Source organism: Haliotis cracherodii, unplaced genomic scaffold, assembly GCF_022045235.1.
Source record: "Haliotis cracherodii isolate W230 unplaced genomic scaffold, xgHalCrac1.p SCAF_10, whole genome shotgun sequence".
Taxonomy (NCBI): Eukaryota; Metazoa; Mollusca; class Gastropoda; order Lepetellida; family Haliotidae; genus Haliotis; species Haliotis cracherodii.
In genome coordinates, this window is record NW_027266265.1 from 9,126,343 (window position 1) to 9,140,361 (window position 14,019).

General features: G+C 44.0%; 1 protein-coding gene across 2 annotated transcripts in view; it reads right to left on the reverse strand.

Annotated features, from left to right (window-relative positions):
* Positions 1–12,764: 12,764 nt before the first annotated feature.
* LOC139446204 (probable G-protein coupled receptor CG31760) overlaps positions 12,765–14,019 on the reverse strand; it is a 266,996-nt gene continuing 265,741 nt past the window's right edge. For both annotated transcript variants that reach the window (XM_071227532.1, XM_071227523.1), the window contains exon 14: positions 12,765–13,691. In XM_071227532.1, coding sequence (XP_071083633.1) covers positions 13,482–13,691 — 210 coding nt within the window. In that variant the 3' untranslated portion in view covers positions 12,765–13,481. The remainder of the gene's footprint in view (positions 13,692–14,019) is intronic.

Sequence of the window (14,019 nt, forward strand, 5' to 3'; positions counted from 1 at the left end):
TTTATAGTGCTAGCTCACTGAGATACCATGACGCAGTTTAACATGAATACCCCACTCGGACACAGAATTCTGACTCCGATCCGACCAGTCCTTGGTTTACCCCCTTAATGCCGAGTGCCAGACAGAGTAACAATCTTTTAACGTCTTTTGGTACCACGCGGCCGGGGATCGAACCCTTGACCTTCCGCTCTCCGGGCGGACGCTCTACCACATGACCACGGAGGCGGTGTTCGGAAGTCAGTTACATAACTGAGTTTCATTAGGTCGCGATGACTCGCTCCCATTATCGCTTTCATCAAACGGAAATACGGAAGTTAAGCAGTATAAACAGAGTAGTCACGGATAAGTTTTAACGACCGTTTTATGAGATTGGAAATTGAGCCTTCCGTCTAAAAATCGACGAACCGTTTCTGGGGCCTGTCATTCGTGTGTGACTTTTACCGTATTTTCTATAAAAAACAATTACGTCTGTAATTAAATTTGCTAATAAAACAAGATTTGGTCTTCCGAAACACGACCTACTTGGAACCCATCTGAAATCAGCACCACGCCACTTGAATCTGTATCTGACTCTCCGTTTATCGGAAGCAATTTTCAGCTGAAATATCAACTTAACAGTTACATCCGCGAGGCCTGTGCTTGGTCTTGCAACCTTAAAGACGAACATCTTGAAGGGTATTGGCTCCTTGCCACTTTTCCCCCTTACAGCTTGTAGTTTTGTTGTTTCTTGATCAAACTCAATCATTAGCTTTTGTGGTTGTCATAGGCTATTCTTGACTTGAATTTGCGCAAAACATCGTGAAACATTTACCCACTTTAACATCACTCCCGAGTTTCACTTTGAACAAACTCGATGAATATTTCTGGACAAAATAGTTACCCAGCGCCAGTTCTTTCAAAAGACCCGACCAGCATGGGAATCGGGAGTTTACAATATGTGATGCTGGCTATATTATTGTTTGTCGCCTTAGCCGTTGTTCATGATATCAACCACCGGTTAACCTGGTCCAGGTATGACATAGGTACATATTGGAATATTGCGTCCTGCGGCGGGAAATTACATTCACTCATTGACCAACTTTTGGAATTAAGTCGCTTTCGGTTTCTATGGCGACAAGACCAACGTATTAGTATTGTCGTCAATATTTGTTTTTTGAGAAGGTCATATCTTTGTGCCGAGAAGAGATGGCATGGCTGATTGTGTTTTATCGTACCATACAGCGTGGGTCTTTGCTCGCACTGTCAACCACTAGTTTGTCCGGTCCAGTTGTAATTACGTCAAACCACGCACTTCTGGATCGAATCCTTGTTCGTCCCGGGGGGTACGGGTGGCCCAGTCGTCTAAGGAGCCGCAATGCGCTGTGCAGAGTTGCGTCCCTTGGCCACGCTAGAAACCTATGATCATTGGTTCGAATCCTTGTTCGTCCCGGGGGGTACGGGTGGCCCAGTCGTCTAAGGCGCCGCGATTCGCTGTGCAGAGTTGCGTCCCTTGGCCACGCTAGAAACCTATGATCATTGGTTCGAATCCTTGTTCGCCTCTATTATGTTTCTCGGTTTGTCAGCGCCATACCCGTGCTCGTGGGTTTCCCCGAAGTGGTAAACGTCTGAGACCTGCACCACTTCGGGCTTTCCTCCAACATTAACCTGACACGCCGCGATATCACTGGAATACTGTTAAAAGCGGCGTTAAACCAAACTCACCCACTTGTTCGCCCCGATTATGTTTCTACGTTTGTCACCACCATACCCGTGCTCGTGGGTTTCGCCAAAGTGGTAAACGTCTGAGACCTGCATCACTTGAGGATTTCCTCCAATGTTAAGATAACATTAGTGATATTGTTTAAGGGGGCGTTTCACCACACTCACTCACACACTTTTTCCTGCATATCATACATCATCACGTCTAGGGCCTATTCAGAAAACAAACCCATCGTTTCTCCATGCAGCCTTTACGCATCCAATTCATCACGTTCAAATGTAGCTTTTTAACAGAAAAACTCCATCTTTCAGTACACCCAAATCGAAACCAACAACCCTAATCCGGGTTCTCCCGAAGCGTGAAATCGTAGCGTTTATGTTTTACATGTTTGTTGTCCCATATGACGGTAGTGTTTTACAGTCTTTGCTAGACGATCAAAAAATCCGCTTTCGCTTCTGTGCACCGCGAGTTGAAATGGCACACTAACCATACTTTATGGCGTCTTGCACTCTCCAGAGAGCTTTCTGATGGAGGTTAAGACAAGTGGGTATTGTTGGTTAAACGTTAGACTAAAACCACCGCCGCTTCCTACGTAGGGTTACTGGACCGAAAAGCCCTACGTACCCAGTGTGCATTGTAAAAATGGAGTCAGCGTGTGGAATGTATCGGGCGATGAATTTTGGAACCTGGCTAAAACCAGGAGGACCGTTTTTTAAGCACCACTGGCGGAATTTCCTATTATGCCAGGATCCCGAGTATTTGGGGTGATCTGACACGTAATGGCTCGAGAAATTAACCCCCAGAGTCAAAACTACTGAAACTAAACTTTGTTTTGAAGTGCCATTGCGTTTAGTTTGCTGAAGTTTAAAAGTCGCTAATCTTATAGAATATCTGTTTTGGTTGTTTCTTTGTTTGTTTGTTGTTTAACGCCGCACTCAGCAATTTTCCAGCTTTATGGCGGCGGTCTGTATATAATCAAGTCTGTACCAGACAGTCCAGTGGTTGACATCATGAGCATCGATCCACGCAATTTTGGATGCGGTGACATGCATCAACCAAGTCAGCGAGCCTGACCACCCGATCCCGTTGGTCGCCTTTTACGACAAGCATAGTCGCCTTTTACGGCAAGCATGGGTTGCTGAAGACGTATAAGATGTGTTTATTTGAGGGCTAACAGGTAGTCTGTTAATAATCGAGTCCATGAGCATAAATCTATGCAATTTGGATACGATGACATGCATCAAACAGTCAGTGAGTTTGACCAACCGATTCCATAGTCTCCTCTTATGACAATCATGGGTTGCTGAAGACCGATTCTAATCCGGATCTTCATAGGGGAAAGTAGTGCCGTTGGGCTCACTGTGACAAACCATAGAGCCTCGTTTATCGGGACGGTACCGTCCTCAGTGTAATCGCCCAGGTTAACCAAGATCCAGATTTATTGAAAACATTTTACTGTGTAATTTTCTTTGTAATTATACAGACGTTCCTTGTAGTTCATATCGGTCTTCAGCAACCCATGCTTGCCGTAAAAGGCGGGTATGCTTGTCGTAAACGGCGACTAACGGGATCGGGTGGTCAGGTGGTCGGGTGATCGCGACTCGCTGACTTGGCTGATGCATGTCGTCGTTTCCCAATTGCGTGGATCGATGCTTATGATGTCAATCACTGGATTGTCTGCTTCAGACTCGATTATTTACAGACCGCAGTCAAATAGGTGGAATATTGCTGAGTGCGGCGTTAACATTGTAAGCATCGATCCACATGAATGAACCAAGTTCCAATTTTATTGAAAACATTTTACTGTGTAATTTTCTTTGTAATTATAGAGACGTTCCTTGTAGTTCATATCGGTCTTCAGCAACCCATGCTTGCCGTAAAAGGCGACTATGCTTGTCGTAAGAGGCGACCAACGGAATCGGGTGGTCAGATTCGCTGATTTGGCTGATGCATGTCGTCGTTTCCCAATTGCGTGGATCGATGCTTATGATGTCAATCACTGGATTGTCTGCTTCAGACTCGATTATTTACAGACCGCCGTCATATAGCTGGAATATTGCTGAGTGCGGCGTTAACATTGTAAGCATCCATCCACGCAGTTTGACATGAATGAACCAAGTCAGCAAAACTGACCACCCGATCCCGTTAGTCGCCTCTTACGACAAGCACAGTCGCCTTTTACGGGAAGCATGGGTTGCTGAAGTATGTATGGTTGATTCACTAATTAGAATTTTTTTTTCTATACGAAAGCATTTCTTACACAATTTTCTCATTTTAATGAATTGGTAGAAGAGTCATTCAAACTGAGAGAGGGAATCCCTCAAATTCTCGACTCTGTCATTCAACGAATCATTCGTGACCAACTCGTGTCATTCCGGACTGCAGGTTACGGAAAGGGGCGAGTGGTGACGAATGTGAACGAATCTTATGCTCGGAAATTGAGTACAAAACAAAGTCAACACAATTCGCCATGAAGAAAAGCACGCACGTTTTAAATAACCTGCACGGCGATGAAAACCATAAAATAAGTGTTCATGCCTTATATCACTGATAAAAACGTAGATATGGGACATGTGCCACCATCTTGGTTCACCCGCCGAACAAATTACTTCCGGTGTACTGACGGAGTAGGGACCGGTCTCAAAACGAGACTCACGCATGTTATCTGTCATAAATCAATGTAGATTTCTTCCATAAGCCGGTGTTATATATCACTACCTCCAGGACCATCGGAAAAAGAGGTGATGTGTTTTGGCACCCACGTGGGCCCTGACAGGAAGTACGGGATATCAGAAAGCCTTGTCAGAGTCAAAAGGGCACTTCTATGAGAAGGTTACGGTTAAGAATATTTCATTATTATTATTTTTTTTGGTATTACATCGACTATAATAGCGGCATTATCCCTTATAAGCAAATCCCGTTTGCAGGGGCAAGAAATATGACTGTTAAGTTCAGATTGAAGGAGAAGCATTTTGCTTCATAAATAAATATAGCGTGCATGATCAGTTTAGACACTTTCGTCTTTCACAGCTATTCATAACTGTTTTTTTTTCTACAAAACACTCTCAATCGATTGGTCGGTGTCGTCATCTGCTCAACACCGCTGCTTCGGAATATTGGAATTTCGATTTTGAAACCGTAAAAAAACGGTATTATCATTTTCTTTTAGTCCAAAAGGAAATAGTTATGTCAACTTTTCGATGGGGATTGATAGACACGTTTTTTTATAAACTACATAATATCCCCTTAAATCTTGAAGATTAATATCGAGGGAAAATGTGTCGTGTTTGAATTATCAAATCTTGAAGGGAAGGAAATAATATTGTCAGTTATAGATCGTAACCGATTTTGCCAAGCGTGTGCTTCTAATGGAAATGGTCATGAAATTTACGACAGACTTAGTACTGTGTCTTGACTGAAATGACATTAATCTTATGCATGGCTTCCGCCGTTCTCGTACATCACGGTCTTTGACTGTTGGCACGTCTTGCGTGGTATTGCAGGTGGTATTAATTTCAGTAGTTTTTGTGTCCGCGGGGAGTCGAAGGAATGGGGTGTTAATCTGATGACGTGATCGCTGATTGATGTCGTGACGTGATTATACGGGACAGTGACGTCAATGTTCAGGTAACGTGACGGATGAGACATGTGACGGTGACGTTGGTAGCGATGCCGTTCATGATGGCGATGATTAATTGTGAAAATTAGGATGATTACTTGAAGAGCTATATTGTAGATCATTCTAACCGTCTTGAATTGAGTCAGTTTCTGAATGTTGTTAAACGCCGCAGTCAGCGGCCATGTTAAGTGAGTGAGTGAGTATGGTTTTACGCCGCTTTTAGCAATATTCCAGCAATATCACGGCGGGGGACACCAGAAATGGGCTTCACACATTGTACCCATGTCGGGAATCGAACCCGGGTCTTCGGCGTGACGAGCGAACGCTTTAACCACTAGGCTACCCGACCGCCCGGCCATGTTAAGAGGGCGGTGGGGTAGCCTAGTGGTTAAAGCGTTCGCTCGTCACGCCGTAGGCCGGAGATTCATGATCAACATGGGTGCAGTGTGAAACCCATTTCTGCTGTCCTCCGCCGTGATATTGCTGGGATATTGCTATAGAAACCTGGAGTAAGACCAGACTAATTATGTGAGGCGGTCTGTTGGTCTGAATCATATTAACCCTGATTATGATCCGTTTAGCACTATATGTTTTCGAATATATATTACATAATACATATAGTCTTAAAACGTTGGAGGCAGTGGGGTAGCCTCGTGGTTAAAGCGTTCGCTCCTCACACCGAAGACCAGGGTTCGATTCCCCACATGGGTACAATGTGTGAAGTCCATTTCTAGTTTCCCCCGCCATGATATTGCTGGAATATTGCACTGGAATATCGCACTGGGCCCCATGTACTCCATTGATCCCACAACTTTCTGCCAGCGCACGTTCTCGTTGGCGTGAGACGTGTCCCGTGTAAATGAAATTTGTAAATGCAAGAGAATAACCGGCCTAGATTTTCTGGCGAAACAGATTCCACTTGGCGTAAAGGGCAAACAGCTGTTGAAATTATATGAATGGACCACTGAAAATCAGTGATCACACCAGGTGTTCGCGAAAAGGGTAAGCACCTGCCATACAGTTTGCATAAACATGCGTGTCTTAATGACTTTACTCCAATAATAAGCTAACACGCTGACCACGCTGAACAGACTCACTAATGCATCCCCCCACCCCACCCCTACCCCTCCCCCTCCCCCGGATTGATTCCGGATTATAATGGGTCTCCAGTAACCTATTGTCGGGTGTCATCATACCTCGACGACGTTTGTTGTTGCTTATTATATCAATCACTCGATTGTCTGGTCCAGACTCGATTATTTACAGGCTTATAACCTGTACCATTGACGCGGCGTTAAACAACATTAAACATAAAATAACGATACGTTTGTAAAATATATCCAGCTTCTGAAACTTGATTAATCCTAATTTGAATTCTTCCGCCGATATTCTCGGGAAATAAGAACACGATGTATTTAATGTTATCCGTCAGCTTGTCATGTAAATAGTCCTGTAAATGTGTTCATGAATCGAATCGAATTAAATCTTCTCCTTACCACTGAGTTATTTCGGCCTCCGACTCTCATACATTGAACAGATATATTAGATTTCTGACAAGGTAGACACCGAGGCCTACTGCGTCAGCATGTAATGTTACGCGCATATATATAGTGTACAAACGCAGGGTTTCAATCAGGAGTGAATACTTATAAATTCTTTTGTTTCAAATTGATTCATTGACCACCTCTGTCTAGGATACAAACAGTTTGTATTTGTGAGTATTTGAGTCGTGTTCAGATGAGATGACGAAAGGGTCCGTGCAATAAGACGTATTCATCTCATCTCTCGGGTATCAGTCTACATTCACTATGGTCTATGCCATTTGGGGTGAGGCGAGGTGGGTTGAAAAGCTTTTGGCTGCTTGTAATACTAGTTGTCAGGACTCATGCCGCTTTGTAGTGCCAGCCCACTGAGATACCAAGCCGTAGTTTAACATGAATACCCCACACAGACATATGATACTAACCCAGAGCCGACCAGTCCTTGTTTTAGCCCCTTAATGCAGAGCGCCAGGCAGGGTAACAACAAGTACCATCCTTTACCGTCTTTTGGTATAACACGGATGGGGACTGAGCAACCGACACTCTGGGCAGATGCTGTATCCTCTTTACAACGGAAGCGGGGTCTGGGAAATCTAGGACACGATTAGACCATGGTAACTCATTGGATGACTACAGGTAAAGCCGATTCACTTCTGTGTCCAAATGCGTCTTAAAAAGATGTACAATGCATACGTTTTACATACTCAATTTGCTGAAGCCATATGCCCGCAGGCTTCCAAGTCGTCAAAGACGCCGCAATTCGCTATGTGGTGTTGCGTTCCTTAGACGTGCCAGAAACCCATGGTCGTGGGTTCGAATCCCGGATTCCGTCTGATTACGTTTCTTGGTTTGTCAGAGCATTGTACCCGTTCTCATGGGTTTCAAATCTTCCCGAGGCAAGAGAGTTAACTGGCTATAAAAGTCCAGTTTCCACCCTTGCCGAACTAGGCTGGTATTATGGAGTTCATTTTGGCTGGACTATCGAGTCTATGTATAGTCCAATCAAAGTCGCGCAATGAAATCGAAATCCGGTTCGTTAACTGTCATGCAGATTTTGGTCGATTGCAAGATTTGCAAAGCATGTACACCGCTAAATCGCTGTCAACAAATACTTTTCAAATCTTTTGATGTTTGTAATCAGAGTGCTCACGTGATTTGATGCATTTGGCGTTGTAAGGCCCGTTTTATCACAATATAGATCTTGACTATCGATCAGATCGTCTTGACTAGGCGCCACCATTTTGTTTGAAGAAAATGCAAGTGATACGAAAGGTGGAATCTGATTGGTCCATAGGAGAGACATAGAAGGGGCATAACTCCTAATCGCCACTGGTGGCGCTACGATCAAATCTGGGAATTCCAGCCTAGTTCGGCAAGGATGGAAACTGGACTTTAAAGTCAGTTAACTCACTTGCCTCGGGAAAATGGGGTTTCACCCAAGTATAAACCGGCATCACTTGGGCGGGTGACTCAACGCCCTGCTCCGTACTCCTCATACAGGGAGCACGGGTGGCCCAGTCGTCTAAGGCGCCGCGATTCGCTGTGCAGAGCTGCTTCCCTTGGGCACGCCAGAAACCTATAACTGTGGGTTCGAATCCCGGTTCGCCCCGATTATGTTTCTAGTTTTGTCAGCACCATACCCGTGCTCGTTGGTTTCACCGAAGTGGTGAACGTTTTAGACCTGCATCACTTCGGGATTTCCTCCCATATTAAGATAACAGCAGTGATATAACTGGAATACTGTCAAAAGCAGCGTTACACCCAACTCACTCACTCACTACTCCCCATACAGGCCCCTCCCGGGTTGCATAGTAGGGTACTGAGACTTATTGTGCTTACATTTAACATGAACGTGCTCGGTTTGTTTATTTTGTGAATAAGTTGCAATAGGAATGTATTAATTTGCAATCGCGAGATTTAAAATGCCCTCAAACTATCGGTGTGTCAGCAAATTTACGCCGCTTTTAGCAGTATTCCAGCAATATCACTGCGGGGGACACAAAAAGGGGCTTCACTCATTGTACCCATGTCTGGAATCGAACCCGGGCCTTCGGTGTGAGGAGCGAACGCTTTAACTACTTGGCTACACATTCATTGGATGCAAAATACCTCGAGCCCTATTTTAATGCTTAAAGAATATGTCCAAGCAGATTTGTGTCGTAAGAGGTGGCTAAAATAGATGGGTACCAAGCTTGACTGGGTGTCATCGTTCCCCGACGGTGTGGGACTTTGCTCATACTATCAACCATCGGGGAAGAGAATTTATGGATGTCAACATCTTTATTATGAGGAACACTGTGCCACTTTTAAATGCCTTTCAAAGACTTGATATCAACCATTAGTTTTGTCGGGCCGAGACTCGGTTGTTTACAAGCCGTCATGGCAGTACGATGTTTTACCCTGGCGTAAAACAACAAACAAATAAAGGAAAGGTGTTTCATTGGTAGGATACTACATATGCGGATTCTGGTCTGTTTGTTTGTTATTTTACGCCGCACTCAGCAATATTCCAGCTATATGGCGGTGATTGTAGGCAAAACATAGATATATCTGTATGTCATGTTTTCAGTCTTCACTGACTGAAACCTTGTCTGGTTTGGGTCTAAGCTTAAATTATTACCTGATTCAGATCAACTTAAAAGGAGCCCACGGGTGGCCTAGTCGCAAAAAGCGCAGCATTCGTCTGTTCTTATGGGTGTCTCTTGAGTCTCTTGGGCGTCTCTTGAGTCTCTTGGGTGTCTCGTGAGTCTCTTGGGCGTCTCTTGAGTCTCTTGGGTGTCTCTTGAGTCTATTGGGCGTCTCTTGAGTCTCTTGGGTGTCTCTTGAGTCTCTTGGGTGTCTCTTGAGTCTCTTGGGTGTCTCGTGAGTCTCTTGGGTGTCTCTTGAGTCTCTTGGGTGTCTCTTGAATCTCTGGGGTGTCTCATGAGTCTCGTGGGCGTCTCTTGAGTCTCTTGAGTCTCTTGGGTGTCTCGGGGTTCTCCTGAGTCTCTTGGGTGTCTCTTGAGTCTCTTGGGTGTCTCATGAGTCTCTGGGGCGTCTCCTGAGTCTCTTGGGGTTCTCCTGGGTCTCTTGGGCGTCTCCTAAGTCTCTTGAGCGTCTCATGAGTTTCTTGGGCGTCTCATGAGTCTCTTGGACGTCTCATGAGTCTCTTACTCGTCACTTCGGGGTTCTGTTACATGACGTGAATATTGCTAATACACTCACTCCTCATATACTTTATTGATCACTGGGGTAGCCTAGTTTTATAAACGTTCGTTTGTCACGCCGAAGACCCGGGTTCGATTTCCAACATGGGTACAATGTGAAGCCTCTGGTGTTCCCCGCCGTGATATTGTAGGAATATTGCAAAAGGCGGTGACAAACCATGCTCACACACTCACCTTTGTTCACTGATAACAAAACTAACGCTCTGAAAAACAAAATCCTTTATTTGAGAATGCGTTATTATATACAGTGGTGAGAATTGCATACAATGATGTGTCGCCATGATGACATGATGAGTATAGTACAGGGAAAGGATGATGGCAAACAACACAGGCAACAAACAATGGTTACTTTCAGGTGACAAAACGTAAATAAATTTCTTCTCAACCAACAACGTTATTTAATAACAGATAATAACGGCGAACCATCCTTAGTTCACGGGTACTTTCATAACGGCTTCCTGTCGTGCCTCGGAGATCTTACTTGTTTGTTTAAACCAGACATCATTAGACGGCGAGCTGGCTGTGGCACTAAAGTAATGTACGATTTCAAGAATGAAGCATAAAGCTCGAAGGGAATCCGTGAGATACATCAAAATAGCACCTTTTCAGACAGTTATTGTGTAACAGTTAAAGCATATATTACGACTTCAGCTGTCAACGTTTTTTTTTATTTAGTCACAGTCACCAGGATGTAATTTATTCGTCTTTTGCTAAGGATACATAACTTGGTATTGAAGTCCAGCTTCACGCTGACCGACTTGACGCCATGGTAGGTTGACCTTCACCTTTCTCCATGTGTATGGAGAACTCACTGAGGATTGAGGAGTGATGACAGTTGTCATCTTTTTGAAAAGGGGTCGTTGGGGAAGACAGAACTCAGTGTTGGCGTGTCACACGCGTGGTGTCATCTCGAGTTCCCGGATGAGCCCACGGTGTGAAGGTCATTCATGACGTCAATCAGAAGAACACCGCTGTCGCAACGTTACACGCTTGCGCTTCATTGTATCCCTAACTTAAGACGAGTAGTGTAGTTCTCAAAAGTAACACTGCCATTCGGAAGAGCGGACTACTTGAGCTAATATACGACCAACTTATTTTCTTTGAGGTCTTGCTTGTTGGTGTTTTTTTTTCAACAGACGTTTGAATATATAAGCAAAACAGTGTCATACAGACGGTGGACATGGAAAAATCAATACTGACTAGCGGTGCTCAATTGACATGGGTATCAAAATTAATGCATGTATGCATATCAAAGTGCATTTATTGACTAAAACAATATTACAAACTTGTACTGTCATTGCTAAGGTCAACGCTATATGTACACATGCAATTCCTTAATAATACAGAGTATTCACAGATATTAAGGTATTATTTCTCTCGTTCATTCATAACACACACGGATCTACTGACGTATATTCAGGGTTGAGTATTTGCAGTGAAGGAGCATGAACTTCCTGAAGAGTCAATAGGTCATATATTTGACTTGAAAGTGATAGATATGTTCAGCACCAGTTCAACAACTGACGTTTAAGGACACAGATGGAACTTCGTTACAGTTCCATCGGCAATACTCCATAGCCTTGTACACACAACGTTCCTCCATAACCTGTGAATACATACTGACGCTATGGGTCTCGTTCCATGCAGCAACGGCCGGCGTCCAGCGGGTGTTCTGACCAATGAGCGCTCAGATTACAACGGCCATATTTCTCGTGCACCCAGTGCCAGCCTTGCGCTCATGTACTCTTCAGGGTAGGGTTCGCACAAAGTTGATGCACGGAGTTCGTCTGACTTCCGTGATTTCTCCACGGCCTCTTTTCATTGGTTGATCGGTCGTATGTATGCATATACGTGATGGAAGAACGTAGTGTACATACATATCTCCGTGAAGTATTGATGATGTTACATCTGGTACAATGAAACTACACGATAGGAACACAATAGCCTCAGCCCAGACTTGAACTTCGAGGAAAGACCCAAAGGTCTTTTTTTCAAACGATTAATATAGTGATTGGTCCAAAACGTTACATATTTGGTATTAAAACATATCAAAGTTGTTTGAGGAATGTTCTTGAATCCTTGCTACGATCTATGTGGAAAAGACAATCTACTTTCTTCTGACAGCAATTTATAAAATATCTGGACTTATATTCGCTGTATACAGCGGTGGATAATTCATGCAGTTTTCAAGTCTGAGAATGTATACATTGTGCTTTATTAGTCATACTCCTAACGACACATGGTGTAATCTTGGAGTCACCTGTTCAATCAAATGTGTAGTTATACATTGCAAGAAATCAAGTAAACCAACCTTCTAGCGTTACAATGTATGTGCTAATATTGGTTGTATCCATTCGTCACCACTCGCCCCCTTTCGTAACCTGCAAGAAGACTCGTCCCCCTATCGATGAAAGTTGTGTGCGAAAATATGATAAACCAATCAGAATTGAAGTTCTTCGTCAAAGAATCCCTCAGAAATACTTTTTGAATTTTACATATGTCTTGCATCTAAAAACAAATCCAAGACACAGTTATATGTGTTCAATCATACTCTATAATTCCGCGTGTCCAGAAGTGCTTTAAATTGCATCTGAAATATATATACTTTATTTGGAAATATATGTGAACCATTACGCAACGAGTTGACAATTGTTTTAGGTATGCCCGTTTGCGCTAAGACGGGACCCACGAGTCGCTATTCGGCTTGTTCCGGAATAACACGAGTTGGTCACGAATGGGTTGTATCGTGTTCAAGCAAGACGTTGATTTTCACGCATTCAGCTTAGGGGTCGAAGCTGGAGCTGCGTGAAGTTGGTATCTTAGAGTCTACATCATGTTGAGCAATTAGTGGCACGGGCTGGTACCCGTTAATACCATGGAAGCAAAGATGCACAGAAATCACAAATATCTGACTCCCCACTGGCGTTATTCGTTGGGACAACGCGTTTCGTGGGAAGTCACACGCATTAACATACTGGCGTTCTTCGTTGGGACAACGCGTTTGGGGTGAGCTCGCAAACAATCTCACAGTGGCGTTTTTCGTTGAGACAACGCGTTTGATGTGAGATCGCAAACAATCCCACACTCGGGACAACACATTCCGTGTGCGGTAATAAGCATTCACACACAAACACCGTGGGGAAATTACAAAGAAATAATTCTTGGTAATATAACAATACTGTAGTCGTCTGTCGATCGTACCCGCCATCAAAATGGCGAAGAACAAGGCAAACGTCATTCACACGTCCATTCAAACAGAATGAAGCGTTTCAACATGTGTGCAAAAACGCTCCAGTCTTCGTAATTCTAAATACAAAACTTCCGCTTCTCCAGGCATGCTCGAAGACATCATTGCAGATATTGTCTGTACACACAGGAACACTATTGCATCGAATACGTGTGACACACAACATTCGCTATACGTTGGTCGATTCATGATAGTCGTCTAGATTGATTATAATCCTCTTGCCGTTAAGGTTAGGCGTAGAGGGCGTGGAGTCAGGGAGGTCATCCTTCTGAGCAGCCTCGGTCATGGCGGACAGTTTGTACTGAAGGTGACGGTTGCCTATCTTCATATTCCGCTGTTTCAGTGTCTCAAGCTGCATGTACAGTCTCTTGAACTCCTCCTGGAACAGGAAACCCCCACAGTGTTAATACCTAGGCTGGACGAGTCACATGCAGACAGTGTTAATACCTAGGCTGGACGAGTCACATGTAGACAGTGTTAATACCTAGGCTTGACGAGTCACATGTGGACAGAGTTTATACCTACGGAGGTGGCAGAGTTACATGTAGACAGTGTTAATACCGACAGAGGGGGTAGAGTTATACGTTGGCAGTGTTAATACCTTGGGAGGTTGTAGAGTTACATGTAGTTAGTGTTAACAACGACAGAGGTGGTAGAGTTACATGTAGACATTGTTGATACCGACAGAGGTGGTAGAGTTACATGTG